At 42.9% G+C, this 23310-nt stretch overlaps 1 protein-coding gene across 2 annotated transcripts in view; it reads left to right on the forward strand.

Annotated features, from left to right (window-relative positions):
- Positions 1-23310, forward strand: part of LOC135056124 (ABC-type organic anion transporter ABCA8-like) — a 380977-nt gene that overhangs the window by 273673 nt on the left and 83994 nt on the right. For both annotated transcript variants that reach the window (XM_063960911.1, XM_063960912.1), the window contains exons 21-23: positions 15270-15397; positions 17766-17903; positions 18457-18567. In XM_063960911.1, the coding sequence (XP_063816981.1) occupies positions 15270-15397; positions 17766-17903; positions 18457-18567 (377 nt within the window). The remainder of the gene's footprint in view (positions 1-15269; positions 15398-17765; positions 17904-18456; positions 18568-23310) is intronic.

Here is a 23310-nt window from a genome sequence, read left to right on the forward strand (position 1 = left end):
TCCTGCTTGCAGGAAATGTAGAAATCGACCTAGTTGAAATTCCTCTGTTGGGGTCTTTTTGGCCTCACACCATGCAACATACTTCCGCCATATGCGGTGATAATGATTTGCTGTAACCTCTTTCCTAGCTTTAATAAGCGTAGGAATGACTTCCTCCGGAATACCCTTTTCCTTCAGGATCCGGCGTTCAACCGCCATGCCGTCAAACGCAGCCGCGGTAAGTCTTGGAACAGACAGGGCCCCTGCTGTAGCAGGTCTTGTCTGAGCGGCAGAGACCACGGGTCCTCTAAGATCATCTCTTGAAGTTCCGGGTACCACGCTCTTCTTGGCCAATCCGGAACCACGAGAATTGTGTTTACTCCTCGCTTTCTTATTATTCTCAATACCTTTGGTATGAGAGGTAGAGGAGGGAACACATAAACTGACTGGTACACCCACGGTGTCACTAGAGCGTCCACAGCTATCGCCTGAGGGTCTCTTGACCTGGCGCAATACCTCTCTAGTTTTTTGTTTAGGTGGGACGCCATCATGTCCACCTGTGGACGACCCCACTGATTTACAATCATTTGGAAGACTTCTGGATGAAGTCCCCACTCTCCCGGGTGAAGGTCGTGCCTGCTGAGAAAGTCTGCTTCCCAGTTGTCCACTCCCGGGATGAACACTGCTGACAGTGCTAGTACATGATTTTCCGCCCATCTGAGAATTCTTGTGGCTTCTGCCATTGCCATCCTGCTTCTTGTGCCGCCCTGTCGATTCACATGGGCGACTGCCGTGATGTTGTCTGACTGGATCAGCACCGGCTGGTGTAGGAGCAGGGATTTTGCTTGACTTAGGGCATTGTAAATGGCCCTTAGTTCCAGAATATTTATGTGAAGGGAAGTCTCCTGACTCGACCATAGTCCTTGGAAGTTTCTTCCCTTTGTGACTGCCCCCCAGCCTCGTAGGCTGGCATCCGTGGTCACCAGGACCCAGTCCTGTATGCCGAATCTGCGGCCCTCCAGAAGATGAGCACTCTGCAGCCACCACAGAAGAGACACCCTGGTTCTTGGGGACAGGGTTATCAAGCGATGCATCTGAAGATGCGATCCGGACCACTTGTCCAACAGGTCCCACTGAAAGATTCTGGCATGGAACCTGCCGAATGGAATTGCTTCGTAAGAAGCTACCATCTTTCCCAGGACCCGCGTGCAGTGATGCACCGATACCTGTTTTGGTTTGAGGAGGTCTCTGACTAGAGCAGACAACTCCCTGGCTTTCTCCTCCGGGAGAAACACTTTTTTCTGGACTGTGTCCAGGATCATTCCCAGGAACATTAGACGTGTCGTCGGGACCAGCTGTGACTTTGGGATGTTCAGAATCCAGCCGTGCTGGCGCAGCACTTCCTGAGATAGTGCTACTCCCACTAACAACTGTTCCTTGGATCGTGCCTTTATTAGGAGATCGTCCAAGTACGGGATAATTAAAACTCCCTTTTTTTGAAGGAGTATCATCATTTCCGCCATAACCTTGGTAAATACCCTCGGTGCCGTGGAGAGTCCAAACGGCAGCGTCTGGAATTGGTAATGGCAATCCTGTACCACAAATCTGAGGTACTCCTGGTGAGGAAGGTAAATAGGGACATGCAGGTAAGCATCCTTGATGTCCAGGGATACCATGTAATCCCCCTCGTCCAGGCTTGCAATAACCGCCCTGAGCGATTCCATCTTGAACTTGAATTTTTTTATGTATGTGTTCAAGGATTTCAAATTTAAAATGGGTCTCACCGAACCGTCCGGTTTCGGCACCACAAATAGTGTGGAATAGTAACCCCGGCCTTGTTGGAGATGGGGTACCTTGATTATCACCTGCTGGGAATACAGCTTGTGAATCGCTGCTCTCACCGCCTCCCTGTCTGAGGGAGCAATCTGCTAGGCAGATTTTAGAAACCGGTGGGGTGGAGCCGCCTCGAATTCCAGCTTGTACCCCTGAGATACTATTTGAAGGATCCAGGGATCCACCTGTGAGCGAACCCACTGATCGCTGAAATTCATGAGGCGGGCACCCACCGTACCTGGCTCAGCCTGGGGAGCCCCACCGTCATGCGGCGGACTTGGAAGAAGAAGCGGGGGAGGACTTTTGCTCCTGGGAACCTGCTGTTTGTTGCAGCCTTTTTCCCCTACCTCTGCCTCTAGACAGAAAAGACCCTCCTTTTCCACGCTTGTTTTTCTGGGTTCGAAAGGACTGAACCTGATAAAATGGCGCCTTCTTAGGTTGTGAGGGGACATGGGGTAAAAATGCTGACTTCCCAGACGTTGCTGTGGAAACTAGGTCGGAGAGACCATCCCCAAATAATTCCTCCCCCTTATAGGGCAAAACTTCCATGTACCTTTTGGAATCTGCATCTCCAGTCCACTGGCGAGTCCATAAGCATCTCCTAGCAGAGATGGACAATGCACTTACTTTAGATGCCAGCCGGCAGATTTCCCTCTGTGCATCTCTCATATACAGAACTGAATCTTTGATATGTTCAATTGTTAGCAGAATCGTGTCTCTGTCTAGTGTGTCAATATTTTCTGACAGTTTATCTGACCATGCAGCGGCAGCACTGCACATCCATGCTGACGCAATAGCTGGTCTAAGTATAATGCCTGAGTGTGTATATACAGACTTCAGGATCGCCTCCTGCTTTCTATCAGCAGGTTCCTTAAGGGCGGCCGTATCCTGAGACGGTAGTGCCACCTTTTTAGACAAACGTGTGAGCGCTTTATCCACTCTAGGAGGTGTTTCCCAACGTGACCTATCCTCTGGCGGGAAAGGGAACGCCATTAGTACCTTCTTAGGAATTACCAATTTCTTATCAGGGGAGCCCACGCTTCTTCACACACTTCATTTAATTCATCTGACGGGGGAAAAACTACGGGTAGTTTTTTCTCCCCAAACATAATACCCTTCTTTGTGGTACCTGGATGTAAATCAGAAATATTTAACACCTCTTTCATTGCCTCAATCATGCAGTGGATGGCCTTAATGGTGTCAAAGTCAGAAAAATATCCCTATACACGCTGCCATATTTGCACCTCACGCTGGTCCGCGCTGCGCATGCGTGCGCTTTCCCGTGATAGCGCATACCCGCTGATGCGTGCACCCGCTCGCATCGGTATGCGTATTTACGGTAAGGAGTATGTAGTCGTAGCGTGCGACCCAATCGTTACATATTTTCACAATTAATGTAGTTTGTAGACCATGGTCCCTTTGATAGATTCTGAAAGTTTGGTTAATATAGAATGTCCCTGAGCTGAGGAATCCCTCTTTGTATCGTAGGAAGGGTCTAACAGGAGTCATGCAGTAGTGTTTGGTACCCATCGGAAGAGTATTTAAATAGCAATATTCCGGTGTTGGTTTGGAGCGTATTAATCGCTCGTGCGAATAGTTATGGACATAAGAAGTTTATGTCCATTTCTACTATTTACTCATACTCAGGTATGCGGCGGGAAACCTAGTTCCCCACCCACCTGAGCTGTTTGAAATCGTCACAGCCCACCTGTATGAATCAACCTATGACCTTTTGTTATGATGCAGGGCCGAATTCCGACGTCCAATGGACAATGGGATTGTAGGGACTGTAGGATTGCATTGTGTGTGGGGCATAAATAGGCAGGCCGACCACATCCAGCTCTCACTCTTCAACGGTTCTCATTGCTGAAAATCGGGTGCTGGATGTCCAGGCGCATGCGATCGTTTACCCTTGTGCGTAAGTTTCTCTCCGTAATCATTGTCTTTCTGTGAGCCATTTCTCTCATCTCTCTCCCTAGCTCTCTCTCTCTCTCTCTCTCTCTCCGTCTCTCTCCATCTCTCTCTCTCTCTCTCCGTCTCTCTCTCTCTCTCTCCCTTCTCTTTTCTCCCATATCTCCCCTTGACTAGTATTGTATTGTATTGTATTAGATTGGTATTGTATTGTATTTCTAGTGTAGCTATTTTGGTTAGGAAGTCTCTGTTATATTGTAGTGTATCTTTTGTACTGTGATTCCTTTTTGCAAGTATAATAGTTATAATACAGTTGATAGGCTTTGGACCCTAATCAAGTATCTGTGTATTTTTCTCATAGTGTTAAGTGTTCACTTGAGCGTCGGTGACGCTCAAGCAGCTTTGTAGTTAGTCAGGTTACACAAGGTTGCACTTACACCCTGTATTCACATTAAGGTATTCTGTGTATTACTTTGATAAAAGGTATAGATATCAAGGTTTAGCGTTGTGAGCGTCTGCGCCGCTGGTGATCTCCTCGTGGTCTCGAGCGTCTGCTACGCCATAGCGAATCATTACGTTAGTCAATAGCCAATAGCGTGCCTGCCTGTGATCATTTACTCGTGAGTAAACGTGACGCCTGAGCGTCTCGATCACGGCTAAGCGATCGATACGCAAATAGCGTACCTTTACGGTACTTCTCACGCATTCAGCGTACAGTGTTCTTAGACCTCATAAAGGGTTGTTTATACGATAAAGCAATCCAGCAGGCTTTGTCAATTGGGGGCCGTCCAGTCCTTCACATATCTGCACTAGGTAGATCAGCAGACATTATCCCTCAGCAAAGGGCGGGAGGTTGTCTCGCAGTGCTGATGGGATAAGCGTCTGCTTCGCTTAGGTAAAGGGTGCTGAAGGAATCCGGGAACCGGAGGTAAGAACAAAACGCTAGTGTTTTTTAAAACTGTTTATTTTTCTTCTGTCTTGCGTATATACGCACGCATACATATACATATCTGCATTTCTTTTCCATCTGTGTATTTCATTTTTCGTATATCACTATCCTGTTTGCCAGTTTTATAGTTGATAGAAAAGTGCCAAAAGAGATTTGCTGTTATTTCATAGTTTAAGAATAGAGGTAATAGTTAAAGTATAGACCAACACACGGTTTGCCTGGGAGATAAGGCGAAGTCAGTGTGGTGTGTGGTAGATGATCAGGGATCATCTACATTGATAAAAGTATAAATTGTGTTACGGTGGATCTTTGCTTTGCGTACACGTGTCCCTAACTGAGACTTGCGTACGCAATCCAAAGGCCGACGCACGCAGTGTACATTACGCAACGGAGCGTCTGTGTACGCCCACGTAACTCAAACCACAAGTTGACTTTAACAGGCGATAAATAGCGCAACGCGGTAAATAGCGCAACGCGGTAAATAGCGCAAGGCGATAAATAGCACAAATTGATTTCAGCTTTCCAAAAACTTAGTTTAAATACCTTACTTTACTGTAATACCTCTGGGGAGAGCTATCAGACTACGGGAAATGATTTTTCTGATCAGAAAACTATAAGAATGATATTGGTTTGAAAACGGTATGAGTGTATTGAATCCCGCTTTGTGGACTTTGTGCCCGCTTTGTGAACTTTGTGATCTATGTGGAACGTGATGAGCACGATCTGAGTGAAAACGTGCAACAGAGTGTGATAAAGTTTTCGTTGTATTACGCTCTGGCTGTTTTGGAGCACAGTAGGGAGACTCCAATGATCCTACCATTTATGGGCAACAAGTGTCTATAAGTGGTACGATTGGACCGCACGGTTGTATGTGTGACCAATAACGCAACGTGATATGAGGTCGTATATTGCCCTCATACGTGTTGTAGGGAGCACATGCAAGCGTGATTTGTGTAAAGAAAAATGGAAAAGGGAATTTTCCCAGGAAAATCTCTAAAAATAGGGCCTGCAACGGCTACACGTGTCTGCTAGAAGGCGGACCGGAGATACCCGGAGCAGAAGAAGTTCAGTGGAAGAGCTTTAAGGATTTCCAACGAAGTTCTGTGTTTGGTGCATTTTAGGAAGTTTTTCTGTGTTAAAAAGGTCCACAATGGCAGCCAAGTGCACAATACAGAGACGGTCGGAGGTCAGGATTCAGACTCCAGAGGCTTGCAGACCCCGAGGGTCTGCTCGGTTAGTAATGTGGGGGAAATATGGTCCCCACTCTGAGACCTTTTGTGATGAATGGACACGAATGACTGCGGGGGATAAGGTACCATTTCCCGGGATAGGTAGTTTTGACTCAGAGGTGTTGCATAATTTAAGGAGAAGGATATGTCTCATTAAATCAGCAAAGAGACGAATCAAGCATTATGATTGTTTACAGATATGGCAACAGGAGGGTGAAATGCAAAGAAATGTAACTTACTTACCTAACTTTCATCTTGAGAGGAGAGAGATGGCAATGGAGGGGATTGTGGTTGCGGAGAAAAGCACAAGGGTGAACAATAAAAACGCTCTTAGCAACTGTAGTATAGATGATAAGAATAAGTGTAATAAATGTAACAAAGATAATTGTAATACTGTTGAATGTACAACTATTAACCCATGCAAGTCGCACCCCATGTTAAACTTTCCTCAGGAACACCAACCAGAAAGTGAACCCAGAACGATGTCGGCACCTCTTCCAGAAGCCATCACACAAGACGTCCAGGTGGACGCGACCCAGTCGGTAAAAACTGTAATCAAACCCCCTAATGGAGGGTCAGGTGAGGTCGTGTCCACAGGTATGTATGGTATTATACATCACGCACAAACAAATGTACCTTATATCTTAGAATCAATTCAGAATGACATTACTGGACTTAATCCTGTTAGGGTAATTGCAGTACCAAATGGGGAAACTGACTCTTCAGGAATCACTCCTGTCAGGAACATCGCCATGTACTGCCCTTTTTCCCGAACAGAATTAAGAGCAATTCTGTCTGAATTTCCTGATCCCAGGAAAGACTTAGTTGCTTGTCAAAGATACATTAGAGTGCTAGGACATACTGCAGAGCCAAGTAACAAAGATTGGAGGACAGTTTTGAGGGCATGTTTACCCCCCGATGTTGATTCATTGAAATTTATCACTGATTGTAAGCTAGATGAGGAAGTGCCACTAACAAACAAGTATAACCAAGATAATGTAAAAAGAATCAATCTACAGTTGAAAGAATATTTTCCTACAGTAGTAAAGTGGAATAAAATCTATACAATAAGACAAAAAGAAGGTGAATCCGCAGAAGAGTATTTTCACCGGGCTCTGCAGGATATGGCTAGGTACACAGGTATAGATGACATTGAAACTAATGTACACCACAGAGAGGTAGCTGTGTCCGTATTAGCGAACAACTTAAAAGACACACTAAAAATTAGGGTACAAACTTCAATACCTCATTGGAGAGGTATCTCGGTGGCGGCATTAAGAGAGTCCGCTATCGAGCATGACCGAAATATCCAAAGAACCAGGGAAGCGCAGGGAGAGCGGTTGATGACACTGAACATCCAAGCACTAGAGGATGCATCAAGTCGACCGGAACCCCAGGCCCCTAGCACATGGAGAAAGCCAAGGATTTGTTACCATTGTAGAAGAGAAGGGCATTATGCCAACAACTGTAATAACCCACATAAAGTTAGACCCCCTAGACCAAGAAATTAGCAAAATTACAACACACACCATTATAATCAGAGATCAGATAGGAGGAATTTTGAGCCACACCCATGATAGGTAGTCAAGAAAGGTGATCATACGACGGATGGTAAGCCTGAGGTAACGGTTAATAAAGTGGGAGGTCATTCACTGAAGACACAGGAATGACCAGGTGAAACGTTGTAAATGTATTTGTGAAGAAAAATGTTTTTCTCTCTCTCTCTCTCTATCCCCATCTTTGACGATTATCGGTAAGAATTCACACATTGCATATCCACTTGGTCCTTGCAGAAGTCTACCAAACCCCAGCATGACCTCCGCCACAATGTATTTCTGGCCAGATACAGACAGTGGAGTAATGCAGGTGCTGGTGGGGAGGGACTGCTCAAGGAGACCATTAGACACATAGATATGACAGCCTAATAAGTCTGACAATGTTTTTCTAATGCTAACAATGTTTTCTTAATGTTGACAATGTTTAAAAATGCTTTGTTTCTCTTTTCTTATTGATGGTTATTGTCGAGTTATGTAATGTATATATGCACATGAATTGTTCTCTATCTCTTTTGTTTTTTTTGTTGTCTCTCTCTTCCCACTCATGTTTCCATGGTTTAAAGATGCTATGTCACCCCTCAGTTGGACCAATGGTAATGCCAGATTTTTGCTCCTTACAGAAAGATCGTCGGTTGGGAAGGAATATTGCATCACCAGAATGTTCGTTTGGAAGACTGAGAGACAGCACCTTTGAGAGGACAGCAGAACAAGAAGAACAACAAGACGAGAGAACTTATTATCGTAACGAGTTCTCTCCCCCTCAAACTGATTTTCTTATGCCCCCATTACAAATTTCTTCTTTTCTCCTCCTGTAAGATGGACTTGCCCCAAGAGACTGTGATATGGATTTTCCCGTTAACCATGATGTTGACCAGAGCAGTCTGTTTCGGTGAGAGTACCAGTGAGGTCGAGAAAGGATCCAGAAAGGTCCTGATGACTGAGACGGAGGTGTAAATTTCCAATAGCAACTCAATCACCAAGCAAAGGCGAGTACCGGGCACGATCTAACAACCATGTTATCTGTAAACATTTTCTTTGAAGGATTGTTAGTTCAAAAAGAAAACTGTATCTGTAGGCTCGGTAGCAATAATGCCAATCCAGTTTTAATAACCATATGGACCGGCATCCATTGAGTGACTATCACTCCTTAGTGGGTAGCGTGTTAAATGAGACAGATTGTTGGGTATGTTCTCAAGTACCTCAAGGGCATAGCAAATCAGGGCTAGTACCATTTCCTTTAACGTTAGGGGAGGTACTTGAGTTAAATGGTGGGAGACCGGTGGACAGGAGGTTTAATATCTCCAGCCCTCCTAGCTTGAAGCTCCACCAATACCATGTGGATAGGTCCCTCTTATGTTTCAACATCTCCAATCCCCGAAAGCCGGGAAATTGGGAAGTGTCATGGAGTAACCACACCATGACCTTTTCACACAGAGCAGATAGAATGCCTACAGATACAGAGCTTGTACGCCACATAGCCAGTAGAGGAAAATCTTTCCGGTATAGATACACCCTAGGAAATAGAATTACTAGAGTTGGAGAAGTATCACCAGGATACTGTGCACATATCGTACAGTCTGATACGTGCATTAAGCAGATGGAAGAATTAGGATCAGGAGATTTCACCTGGAAGGTGTGTAATATGGTAATGTCCTTCTCCGTCCCTTATGTTCTCCCCGATGATGCATATTTCATATGCGGGAGAAAGGCGTACAAGTGGCTTGCCCCAAACTCTGAAGGATTGTGTTATATTGGAAAAGTATTGCCTGAAGTGATGACTGTTACACATGACAAAATGAAGGACATACACCGTGGTGCCCAAGCTCCTTATACTCACACTCATTACGAGCACCGAGTTAAAAGACAACTGTCAGAAAGGTTAGAGCATCCGGCCTCTGATCTTATCCATGAATCCACCGGGATTCAGGTTCTGGTAGCGTTAGATTTCACTCGCACCGCTCGGGGAGTGATGAATTATAGATACATTTCCGCACTCGCCAATTTGTTAGATAATATCACTGAAATGTATGATGACACGTTCAGATACACTGGAAGAGAACTTCAAGCTTATAAAACAGAACTAGTTCAGCATAGGATGGTTCTTAATTATCTTACAGCAGTAACAGGCGGATATTGTGTTACATTGGCAACACAGTACGGCATAAAGTGTTGCACGTATATCACAAATAGCACCGAGGATCCGGTAGAGGTCATAGACCAAAAGATGGACGATATTCTCCAATTAAAATGGGAATTTCGCCGAAAACACAATCTCACCCTTGCCGCTGTAGGAAATGAGCTGACTAGTTGGGTGTCATGGTTGAACCAGCGAAATTGGTTCTCCGGTTTAGGAGACTGGGCTCAAGGAGTCATAATGGATGTTGGAAAGTTTCTCCTATGTATCTTAGGTGTTGTTATATCTATTGGATTGATATTTAGATGCGGGCAGGCTTTAATGAGGTGCAAACAAAGTACAAGAGTGATGAGCTTGAGGAGTGAGGAAACTGTAATTAACCTGGATTTGATTTATGACCCAATGATAGAAACCATGATGTGATGAAAATGCGATTATAAGGTCCGTTTCTTTCACCTGTTTTTCTGCTTTTCCCCAAGATACAAAGACCCCCTTGGACGAGGAAGTTGACGAGACGCTATACAGATCACAGACAAGCACCAAAGATGAAGTTTTGACCACTTGAGAAATGGACATTTGATGAACTTTGCCATGGATCCCCAGTTTCCCTAGTATTTTTAAACTCACGCTAGCCCAACATTTTTGTAAATCTGATGGCACTGACAAAGCTATTTGCTCATGCCCAAGGAGCAATACAGCGCAAAGAAGACGACTCTCAACAGATACCGAACAAAACTTCAACGACAGATGTACATTTACCTGACATAGAATATCATTGCATTTTCCATAAGTGTTCTTCATCCTCATCTCTACAACCCTCAGGTAATAACACACATAGTATAGGGAATACAGGCACAGATATCAGCAATCACATATTCCCCCATTCATGTATCATCAACTAAAATGTGCTCCCCATTCTGTTCAAAAGCCGAAAAGAGCTCGGTAAAGTTTGACAGCCCATCCACAGACCTGTACCACGGGATAAGAAGGAATTCAAATGTATACTTCGCAATACCTCGAAGCTTGATTTACCACACGTACGGCACGATGATACATGACCCTCCAAACATGGACTCATACACACATACTTCTGCTATCTCACTAGGTCATACCCTCTTCACACCTACTCCTCTCTTCTTCCTTACCCAACCATGGAAATGAATTAACCCCTGACTTATATTTTTCTCCTTTTTGAAATGTTTTGAAGGTGGCAGTTATTATTGACTGCCAAAGGGTGGACTGTCAAAGTCAGAAAAATATCCCTATACACGCTGCCATATTTGCACCTCACGCTGGTCCGCGCTGCGCATGCGTGCGCTTTCCCGTGATAGCGCATACCCGCTGATGCGTGCACCCGCTCGCATCGGTATGCGTATTTACGGTAAGGAGTATGTAGTCGTAGTGTGCGACCCAATCGTTACATATTTTCACAATTAATGTAGTTTGTAGACCATGGTCCCTTTGATAGATTCTGAAAGTTTGGTTAATATAGAATGTCCCTGAGCTGAGGAATCCCTCTTTGTATCGTAGGAAGGGTCTAACAGGAGTCATGCAGTAGTGTTTGGTACCCATCGGAAGAGTATTTAAATAGCAATATTCCGGTGTTGGTTTGGAGCGTATTAATCGCTCGTGCGAATAGTTATGGACATAAGAAGTTTATGTCCATTTCTACTATTTACTCATACTCAGGTATGCGGCGGGAAACCTAGTTCCCCACCCACCTGAGCTGTTTGAAATCGTCACAGCCCACCTGTATGAATCAACCTATGACCTTTTGTTATGATGCAGGGCCGAATTCCGACGTCCAATGGACAATGGGATTGTAGGGACTGTAGGATTGCATTGTGTGTGGGGCATAAATAGGCAGGCCGACCACATCCAGCTCTCACTCTTCAACGGTTCTCATTGCTGAAAATCGGGTGCTGGATGTCCAGGCGCATGCGATCGTTTACCCTTGTGCGTAAGTTTCTCTCCGTAATCATTGTCTTTCTGTGAGCCATTTCTCTCATCTCTCTCCCTATCTCTCTCTCTCTCTCTCTCTCTCCGTCTCTCTCCATCTCTCTCTCTCTCTCTCCGTCTCTCTCTCTCTCTCCCTTCTCTTTTCTCCCATATCTCCCCTTGACTAGTATTGTATTGTATTGTATTAGATTGGTATTGTATTGTATTTCTAGTGTAGCTATTTTGGTTAGGAAGTCTCTGTTATATTGTAGTGTATCTTTTGTACTGTGATTCCTTTTTGCAAGTATAATAGTTATAATACAGTTGATAGGCTTTGGACCCTAATCAAGTATCTGTGTATTTTTCTCATAGTGTTAAGTGTTCACTTGAGCGTCGGTGACGCTCAAGCAGCTTTGTAGTTAGTCAGGTTACACAAGGTTGCACTTACACCCTGTATTCACATTAAGGTATTCTGTGTATTACTTTGATAAAAGGTATAGATATCAAGGTTTAGCGTTGTGAGCGTCTGCGCCGCTGGTGATCTCCTCGTGGTCTTGAGCGTGCCTGCCTGTGATCATTTACTCGTGAGTAAACGTGACGCCTGAGCGTCTCGATCACGGCTAAGCGATCGATACGCAAATAGCGTACCTTTACGGTACTTCTCACGCATTCAGCGTACAGTGTTCTTAGACCTCATAAAGGGTTGTTTATACGATAAAGCAATCCAGCAGGCTTTGTCAATGGGCATTAAATTTGACTCATCGTCGTCGACACTGGTGTCAGTATCGGTGTCGACATCTACTTGTGCCATCTGAGATAGCGGGCGTTTTAGAGCCCCTGATGACTTTTGAGACACCTGGACAGGCACGAGCTGAGAACTCGGCTGTCCCACAGTCGGCTTCTCGTCAAATTCCTTATGTAACGAGTCTATACGTGCACTCATTTCTTTCCATAAGCTCATCCACTCAGGTGTCTGCCCCCCAGGGGGTGACATCCCTTCTAAAGGCATGTGCTCCGCCTCCACATCATTATCCTCATCAAACATGTCGACACAGCCGTACCGACACACTCCACACACACAGGGAATGCTCTATTAGAGGACAGGACCCACAAAAGCCCTTTGGGGGGACAGAGTGAGAGTATGCCAGCACACACCAGCGCGCTATATAATGCAGGGACTAACTGAGTTATGTCCCTTATAGCTGCTTTTTAATATATATTATATACTGCGCCCAATTAAATGCCCCCCCCTCTCTCTTTTTTACCCTTTTCTGTAGTGTAGTCTGCAGGGGAGAGCCAGGGAGCTTCCTTCCAGCGGAGCTGTGAGGGAAAAATGGTGCCAGTGTGCTGAGGGAGATAGCTCCGCCCCTTTTCCGCGGCCTATTCTCCCGCTTTTTATAGGATTCTGGCAGGGGTATTTACCTCATATATAGCAACCGGGGGCTATATATTGAGGTATTTTTGCCAGCCAAGGTGTTTTTATTGCTGCCTCAGGGCGCCCCCCCCAGCGCCCTGCACCCTCAGTGACCGGAGTGTGAAGTGTGAGAGGAGCAATGGTGCACAGCTGCAGTGCTGTGCGCTACCTTGGTGAAGACTGATGTCTTCATGCCGTCGATTTTCCGGACCATCTTCTTGCTTCTGGCTCTGTAAGGGGGACGGCGGCGCGGCTCCGGGACCGAACATCAAGGCTGGGCCTGCGGTCGATCCCTCTGGAGCTAATGGTGTCCAGTAGCCTAAGAAGCCCAATCCGGCTGCAAGCAGGCGAGTTCGCTTCTTCTCCCCTTAGTCCCTCGCTGCAGTGAGCCTGTTGCCAGCAGGTCTCACTGAAAATAAAAAACCTAAGACTATCTTTCTTTTCTAAGAGCTCAGGAGAGCCCCTAGTGTGCATCCAACCTCGGCCGGGCACAAAATCTAACTGAGGCTTGGAGGAGGGTCATAGTGGGAGGAGCCAGTGCACACCAGGTAGTCTAAGATCTTTCTAGAGTGCCCAGCCTCCTTCGGAGCCCGCTATCCCCATGGTCCTTTCGGAGTTCCCAGCATCCACTAGGACGTCAGAGAAATCATAAGTATATTTTATGTATTGATCTATTATCAGCCAGCATTTCTGAACCTCAGGACAGCTCCACATGCAGTGATACAAATTTGCTTCTGGAGCTGCTCATTTAAAACACTTCGAGTCTGTGGAGGTACCTATTAGCAGACGTCATTTCGGGGTGTAATATGCTTAACGTAATAACTTATACTGCATCTCTACATAAGAGGCTGAAATTAAAGTTTTATTTAATCGTGTAAATGCAGAAAGGATGAACTCAAGAGTAACACTGGGTAAATCCATGGTCCATTTCGCCATTCCACCCTGTAAAACCTCTAGAACAATTTATCTTTTGGTATGTGTGTATAATAAAGAGGTGTTGCACGTTCTACCTTTAGCAAGACTCATCAATACATCCAGTTTATTCGAGGAGTCTTTGTCAGTAAATTTGGAGATGACGCTGGAAGTATAACTTCGTATTTGATAATATACGAATAAGGGTATGGGTAAAGTTTGATATTTTTCTTTACATTGTTGAAAAGAAAGCATTGTTTGACCCTCTTTATCTAAAACATGTAGAAGTAAGCGAAGCCCTTCCCTATTCCAGGCTATACACAGTGGGGAGTTTTGCGTTAATGGGATATGTGTATTAATAGTACAATAAAGTGGTAAGAATATAGGGGGTAATTCCAAGTTGATCGCAGCAGGAAATTTTTTAGCAGTTGGGCAAACCATGTGCACTGCACGGGGGCCAGATATAACATTTGCAGAGAGAGTTAGATTTGGGTGGGTTATTTTGTTTCTGTGCAGGGTAAATACTGGCTGCTTTATTTTTACACTGCAATTTAGATTGCAGATTGAACTCACCACACCCAAATCTAACTCTCTCTGCACATGTTATATCTGCCTCCCCTGCAGTGCAGTTTTGCCCAACTGCTAAAAAAATTCCTGCTGCGATCAACTTGGAATTACCCCCATAGTGTTGTGTGAGGAGAGTCCTGGCTGGAGCGAAACAACCGCCAGGCGGTACAGGTGGTTGTAATCAATAAATTACCGACTACGGGGGTGATTCAGACCTGAACGTACGCAGGCGTTTTTTTGCAGTGCTGTAATCAGGTAGATGCCACCTACAAGGGGAGGCGGTAAACGCTGTGCAGGGTTCAGGAAAGGTGCAGTCCCGCCGCCCCTAGATAAAATCCGCCACTGATTAACTTAATGACATTCTCAATGAACTGAAATCATAATGAAGATGGATTTACCTGTGGAGAAAGGAGAGATGGGGTTCTCAAACTCCAGTTACAACTTTTCTTAATTTGAATTATATGCTTTAAAAGCAGGCTTAAAAATTCCAGGCCAAAGCCTGAATAGTTGTGGGTTTTGGGGTTATCGGTAAGAGGCACATGTAGTTGCCTATTCATGGCTGGCAAGAGAAGTCTTGTGACGCCCCGTTCCTCACTGGTAGGTATAGGGCGGTCGGTCATATGCTCACCTCGCTCTATGTCTCTCAGATTTATCCTCACTGTGGTAATCATTTAAAAGGCAAAACAGACCTGGTTTTGCCTTATAAATTATTGTTACTTTGAAACAATCGGCATAATGTTTCTCCCAAAAACGTTAAAAATAATATTGTGTCAAAAACATTTTGCAGCATTTATTATTTCACTTCTATATATCCTTGGACAAATATTCCCTGTTATTTCTGAGACAGGTGCACCTATAGAGGATTTCATTGATGGGGTGAAATCTCAGGACATTGTGATTGATGTCATTAATGGTCCATACAACATAAACACTACAACATACAAAGGAGCAATAGAAGTCACTCGAGACAATCAGGTGAGTGATCATCTATGGGTAAATCAGGGTAATATTTAGTAGATCATTGTGACTTTATGGGCCTGACAGTCAATCCAGTATATGATATTATAGTAAAATGTCTCTTTCATCATATGCCGGGCAATAGAAAATGGGTACATAAGCTTAGTGGTGGGGTTTGGAGACAATATTTGACTTGAAAAATCTAAACTCTTCCAGATCTATATTCCTATTGTTCCCTGGGATCTTTTTTCATAGCACCAGATGAGCTGACATTGCTTATTGAAGTTGGTAGAGAATCTCATCAAGGTTTTATCTTTCCTGGAACGGATCTTGAAAACTATCAGGGCTGTAAGACAGATTGCTGTGAGTCTTCAATCCTATGAGGGCTAAGAGAGGAAAGCAGGGTTGGGTGACTAAGTGTTGAGCTCCAAAGTCATCTGACAGATAGTTGGCATGGCTGCACACCCAGGAACTCCTTTGATGTCAGCCAATATCCTCTTTTGCCTTTGTGAGAGGAACGTATGTAGAAAACATCTTATATCTCAAGAAGTTCCCATTGAACAGTTCTTATCTAACAGCCTTTCTGGAGATGAAACAAAATGTTTTTCTCTATAGGAAGACATTCAATTTTTGGTTTCCTCTTGGTTATTTATTCAATTCTTCAAATGAAGAAAGGGGTAGGTTTTACCAAAATCTCTTTTAGGTTTAGGCTCTAGGCATTGAAAACTTGGAAGTAGATTTTTATGTACAGACATGCCATGCATACAGGATGTTTTTCTACAGATTATGGAAGGTGGAGTCAACAAGATGTGAACATGGTGCAACCAAAACATTCAGTACTTCTGACAATGGTTGATGGCATTGTTGACAGACATTAAGTCTCTTGGAACTTCCATCTGATAATGCCTCCATGTGAAAGTAAAAAACTAGGGTGTTTCCGGTGATTCTGGAACCAATGGACTGGCAAAGAAGGTGTGGTACACGAACATGCTCATCATGGCATGGGAACAGTCATGGATAAGGCATGTTAAATTAGGGGCCCTTATATCACCAAGGATTAGCTTGGATGGCTTTAATGGCATGGCTGTTAAAGCCATGACCCTTAAAGCAAAGGTTTTTCTCTGAAAATGGCTTTCTAAAGGCTAGAAAGGAAGTTTTGGACAAGAATTATTACAGGGTGTGAAAGACTTGTATCCACTTTTAGTTAATTATATTTTTCTGTGTGTTTTCTTTGTGTTTTCTTTTTAGCTGACCTGTTTACAGCTGTTACAAAAAGTTCTTGATGGGGACCTGAAACTTACCTCTCTAGGGTTTGAGTCCTCATTCAAAGAAAATTAATTATGCTGACTTTCTTACTTGTGATGCAACCTACATATATCACCCAAAACTTCTTCAGATGTCAACCTTGATTTGACAGCATTAAAGCGTTGTCCATTTCTTCAGGCTAACACTTTTCATCCAATAGTATTCTCCAACTTCCATTTATATCAGTAAATTGTTATTTTGACCTTGGACTCTGGTAGGTAGCAGAAAAAGAGATCTCCCTTCATGATAGGCCTTGAGGATCTATGTTTGTAGGACTAGTGAAATTATACTGTCTTTTTTTAGTCTATGGGACACTGGATGCCCAACCTTTATGTTTTTATTCCATTTCCTATTCTCCTTGTGTAAAGTTGTTTTAAAGTCATATTGGAAAACACTGTATTTTACACACTCTCTCTCTCTCTCTCTCTCTCTCTTATTTGATTCCTCTGCTCTTCTGTATTCTGTTCACTAGAGATTTGTAATTACTGATGATCGCAGCAGAATTTAGGTTTCCCAAATTTAATTTCTGAGTTCCGTATCCCAATGAACTCAAGAAAATGATTTAATACAAATATAAAATTCTGTTATAAAGTTAATGATAGTGAAACTGAAAATTGGGACCATCTGATCCTGTTAAATGGTGATTAAATAATCTATATATATTGTGGTTAAGGAATTACAGTACTTTCTTATAGGAAAGAAGTTAATTCAGTCTTGCAGGTGCAAATATACAATTATATTATACAAAACTTCCAAGTCCATCTTCACTCTTTCCATCACTCCTCCTATGCCTTCCTAAGACATCACCATTTCCAATGACCTCTCTAAACCTTCCAGTGTATCTTCACCATTTCCAGTGCCCTGCAAGCTTTCCATTGCCAACGCCACTCTTTATAATGCCCTCCTCTAAGCTGTCCAACACCATCTCCAACATTTCCAACACCACTTTACCACTTCCACTGCACCCCTCTAGACTTTCCAATGCTACCTCTTAGCTACCTCCAGCCTATCCATCAACTCCAAATGTTCTTGTGATACATCAGTTATTTATATTCATATATAATTATGTTTTACACCATAGAGTTACACTTACACCATAGTAGGAAACCCCCGAGCACAGAATGCACTACCAGTGCTTGTAAACATCATTAGCAATGCCTTCTTGAAGACCTTTAACTCCAAGGAACATATCCAGATATGGAACAACCCTGTGCTGCCTGTGAGTATGAGTCAGCTGCGCAAATGATTCTTTCAGGTAATTGTGCTTCATTTTTAAAGATGTATGAAAAAAAATGAAACTTGTGGAGATCATAAATAGCAAATTATAAAATGTATAGTTTTGATTATAGATTTAAGTTGTGTTAGTGCATATTAATAAGGGATGCAGTGAAAATGCCGGCGGTTGGGATCCCGACATTCAGGAGACCGACACTACAATCCCGACAGCTGGCATTTTGCCGTCAGCCGGTATATCATACCGGACCCATTCATAAAAGTACACCTAGTGTAATCATGTGATTTAAATAAATGTTTATTAAAATACATGTACAAATCTCTCCTTCATGAAGAATTATATAATAAGTATTAAACTCTATAATAAATCACAGAAGGTAATAAAATATTGCTATTGTATACTAATGCAAATAGAGGGAAAGAAAAACTAATTACAGGTGTTTATCTGCAGTTTGAATGGTATGTAATTCACAGATTTGTGACCCTTTATGATCACCAGAAATATTTTTTAGTAATTGTATTTTCTTTTGTTTTATTAGTCATATGAAGACGAGTTCCATATATACATGTTCTTATTAAGCATGATTTTCATGGTATTTGCAAGTGGTATGGCACCCCATTTTGCAATGAGCAGCATCGATGACACCAGGGTGAGTGAAACTGCTAAAAGACAGACTTTTATATGCTGATACCCAGTTATTTTGTATCTGCCTGCAAGAAATTCACCCCTAACATCCCCCCCCCCCTCCCTTTCCAGTGATGTGCAGTGAGGTGAGGCAGGTGAGGCAGAGCCTTTTCTGTCTTACTAATGTACAAGCCAGAGTTTTGACTAAATAAAAGTATATGAAAAATACAAACAATATATTTGAAAAATCTTCTTTGTATTATTCTAATCATTTTTATAGTCAGAACTCTGGAGTAAAAAAAATCTATGGCAGATAAGACAGTGCCTCCCCTGCCTACATTTTCTGCACATATCTGATCAAAACTCACCAAATTTCCAGCTGTATATATTGCTGCATCTTTGTATAATGCCAACATGAACCCTTGGGCTCATGCACGATCGAGTCACATTATTATGACCACCAGAGTAACCGCCGTGTGCAGTACGGACAGCAGCTAGATGGGCTGAACTGTCATTTAAGACACATGTCTGGTAGCCCCAGGTTCATTTTGATGGTGAGATGCTCCACTGTAGCGTGTCGTCGGCCTTCACGCACCTTCGTAGCCGACGTTCACCTCTCACATCAGTGGCACGTGGTGCTCTGCAGTTTCCATGTTGGTTATTCGCAATAGTGCCATTTGTCCAGTCACAAAACACCTTCACCACAGCAGCACACGAACAGTTCCCAAACTGCATACGACGTATCAACAAGATATGTAAAACAAAAGCAAAAATATGCATCATGGTGTAATACGTCTTTAAATGCTGGAAATGCACAATGCAGCATGGAATCAATTTTCAAGAAGATGGATGGCGTACCCCACTCACAATAAATAGGACTGATCTTCACACATAAAGGTATCTTTCATTCCACCAAAAAACTATAGGTCAGGCATATAGTACAATGCGTACCATTACTCACTCAGAACAAGCCGCGAATCCTCACGTAGCGGTTTCATTATATATGGCTCCAAAGATATTCAAAAAAGTGTAATAATTAAAAACACTTTAGTAAAAATAAAACACATATACATACAGTGGACCTTAAAATTGACTGTGGTTCCCCCATATTTAAACAACCAGCACCGGGCTCCTCTAGTCCCCCGTATTTTTGAAACCAGCACCTGGCTCCTCTAGTCAGAGAGATAATGCAACAGCTGGGGGACACTTTTATATAGGCCCCTGCGGCCGTGGCATTAAAATCCCCAACTAGTCACCCCTGGCCGGGGTACCCTGGAGGAGTGGTGACCCCTTAAATCAAGGGGTCCCCCCCTCCAGCCACCCAAGGGCCAGGGGTGAAGCCCGAGGCTGTCCCCCACATCCAAGGGCTGCGGATGGGGGGCTGATAGCCTTTTGTGACAAAAAATATTGTTTTTTGTAGCAGAACCACAAGTCCCAGCAAGGCTCCCCCGCAAGCTTGTACTTGGAGAACCACAAGTACCAGCATGCAGGTGGAAAACGGGCCCGCTGGTACCTGTAGTTCTACTACAAAAAAAATACCAAAAAAAAACACAACGCACACACCGTGACAGTTCAACTTTATTACATACATGCACACCTACATACACACATACTTACCTATGTTGACACGAAGCAGTCGGTCCTCTTCTCCAGTAGAATCCAGGGGTACCTGTAAATAAAATTATAAAATATAATTTTTTCCCAGTATTTTTACAACCAGGACCGGCTCAAAGAGCCCGAGGCTGGTTATGCTTAGGAGGGGGGACCCCACGCATTTTTTCAGGATTTTCAACACTTTCAACACCCCTTCCAACTGAAAAACATGCACTGATCTCTCCATATTATTGAAGTTAGTAAAAAAATATATATATTCTTTTAAAAAATCGATTAAATAATACTTGTGGCTCCTAAATAGACAAACCAAGTAGATAAGCCCGGTGCTGGTTGTTTAAATATGGGGGAAGCACAGTCAATTTTCCCCCCGTATTTTTACAACCAGGACCGGCTCAAAGAGCCCGAGGCTGGTTACGCTTAGGAGGGGTGACCCCACGCAATTTTTTTCAGGATTTATTGAACACTTTTGTGATGTCCATGAAGTCGAATCCAGGCCACCCACTATTCATCAATTGGTCCATTTTTCGACAGGGGTAATGTCGAATCCGTTATTTATTGAATATGTTGAATTCGGGTCCCGGGTGGAGGGTTTCGCCTGTTGAATTGTGTTGAATCCAAAAACGGTTGAATTGAAGCCGGAATTCAACTGCAATTGAATATACCCCTATATTTCTAACTGGTGCCTATATGTCTGCAAAGCACTAATCCTAATAAAAAGTACATATATAAAGCAATGAGGTCATACATATACAAAATGGAGAAACACATGGAGTAAATAGTATCAAAAAAGCCTAGAGAGGCAACTTTGCTATCCAAATATGTCAATAAAATGAAGAGGGCTCCTAAGTCTTCTGCCAATTGGAGGGTTAGGAGCTAAAGTGAAACAAGTCCAAGTGAGTAAATTTTGAGAAAATGGATCTCAAAGTTAAAGAACTATAATTAACTAATGACTTTTACATGTTTTTACTGCTCTATAATGTAGTACCATGTTTAATTTATATATTTTATGAATCTGATGTTTGCTCAGTACCATGGCATGGTTAGTACAAAAAAAATGGACTTGGTTCCCTTTAACTCTGAACACTCCAATTATACCAAGAGTAAAGAAAACCACACATTTCACATAAACTAATTGAATAAAACCACACATTTCAAGCTAACTGAGTAAAAGCACACATTTCAAATACACTAATTGAATAAAAGGCTATATAAAACTCTTATTTACCACTTAAATAAACCCCCCAAAATATTCCTTTCTTCTTTCTTGGATCATCTTAGTCTAAATTTATACAAAATCAACAAAACTCTTTAAATTAATCCACCGGAACATTAGAAATGTGGGACATTACTACTGCCAGATGCTGGGCCTAATTCAGACCTGATTGCTGCAGCTAATTTTTTCTGTAATGGGCAAAACCATGTGCACTGCAGATGAGGCAGATATAACATGTGCAGAGAGAGTTAGATTTGGGTGGGGTGAGTTTAAACTAAAATCTAAATTGCAGTGTAAAAATAAAGCAGCCAGTATTTACTCTGCACAGAAACAAAGTAACCCACCAAAATCTAACTCTCTCTGCACATGTTATATCTGCCCCCCACCCCCCCCCCCCCCCACCCCGCAGTGCACATGGTTTTGCCCATTAGAGAAAGATTTTGCAGTCAGGTCTGAATTAGGTCCGTTATCTGAACTTCAATTTACTGCCAGTAAATCAGAGGCTGTTTCCATGCTGACTACTTGTTTCCAGTGAAGAACAGTCCAGGAATGTCCAGGCTTTGATCGTTTTGGTGAATGGCAAACAGTGGCATCCCCTTAAGTTATATGCTGACGTGTCCTCATACACCTTTCCTTTTTGTGCCATTTGGCACAAGACGCCTCGCGTGATTCACAAGCTATGCACTTTTTATTCAGTTTTGCTACTTTTCCCTCAATTTTGTGCCTAGTTGGCATATAGTACACTACCTATTTAGGATTCAAAGGATTTAGTATAAAGTCACAAATAAAGTATAATGACGCATAGTATGGTCACTCATATTAGACCTGTCTTTTGCCTTTTTACACAGACTGCATTTTTCCTCAATTTTTTTACTACTTTTTTTATCAAGTGCTATACGTTTTCCTCAGTTTTGTGCTTTAGTTTGCTTATATTAGCTGTATAAATATTGGTACGATCTCTGTGCGCACACTTAAGCTGCCTTAGTAATACACAAGGTGAAGGGTCACACCCTTAAACCCTTAGAAAAATGTAGAAACATCAATATCTATAGTACACATAGGCGCTTAAGGAAAAAGAAAACCAAAATCACACTCCCCTGGTTATTCCATTGTAGTAGGAAAATCCATCCTCTTCATTTCAGTGCCCAATGGGTAATAACATATGGAAAAGATAAAACACAAACACAATCTTTGTGTAATACGATTGGGGTAATGCACACTGAATTCAAATCACTATATGGGGTACCCACATCCATTTATTTATTTTGTAAGTGTTATGTGATGGTGTGAGGATGCCCCCAATACAAAAAACTCACAGAAAGGTCTCTTAAAAATACCAAGTCATAAAACAACCTTCGCCGGTTCAGGGATGCCCCCTCTGTAAACCACTTACATGCAATGACTTGTAATCAAGGTATATGGCTTCTTTTTCTCTCTTACTCATCCAAGGGTATCTAGCTTCATCCTCTTTTTATGAATATGCCCAGGATGAGAAGGTATGAGAGGGGGCAGGTTTTTTATAATAAAAAAACAGCATACAATAAATGTTAATGAAAAGGAGGGATGCATACCCGAATTGGAGTAAGCAGGTGTGAAAGTTGTTTTCTCAACACAACATGGCCCCATTTTCCAAAGCTTCCTCCTCCTCAAGTAGCGTCTCCTCCACAAATCCAGTAGACTCCCCCACCTACACGTTTCGATCTGCAATTGATCTTTGTCAAGCTGTATTGTACTAGGTTCTTAGGATTAGTATTTTGGCCATGCTAAATGGGGTTATTTGGCACTATTTGAGGAATGGTGTATGTGGACACATCTGTATACATCAGCACCATGATGACTAGCATTACTCTAAAGTGTGGAAAATCCATGTTTGTTGACTTCCTGTTTTATTGGAAAGCATTTACGACTGTCCAGTGCTGGTGCTGGTTAAAGATTTTGGGT

Source organism: Pseudophryne corroboree, chromosome 3, assembly GCF_028390025.1.
Source record: "Pseudophryne corroboree isolate aPseCor3 chromosome 3, aPseCor3.hap2, whole genome shotgun sequence".
Lineage (NCBI taxonomy): Eukaryota > Metazoa > Chordata > Amphibia > Anura > Myobatrachidae > Pseudophryne > Pseudophryne corroboree.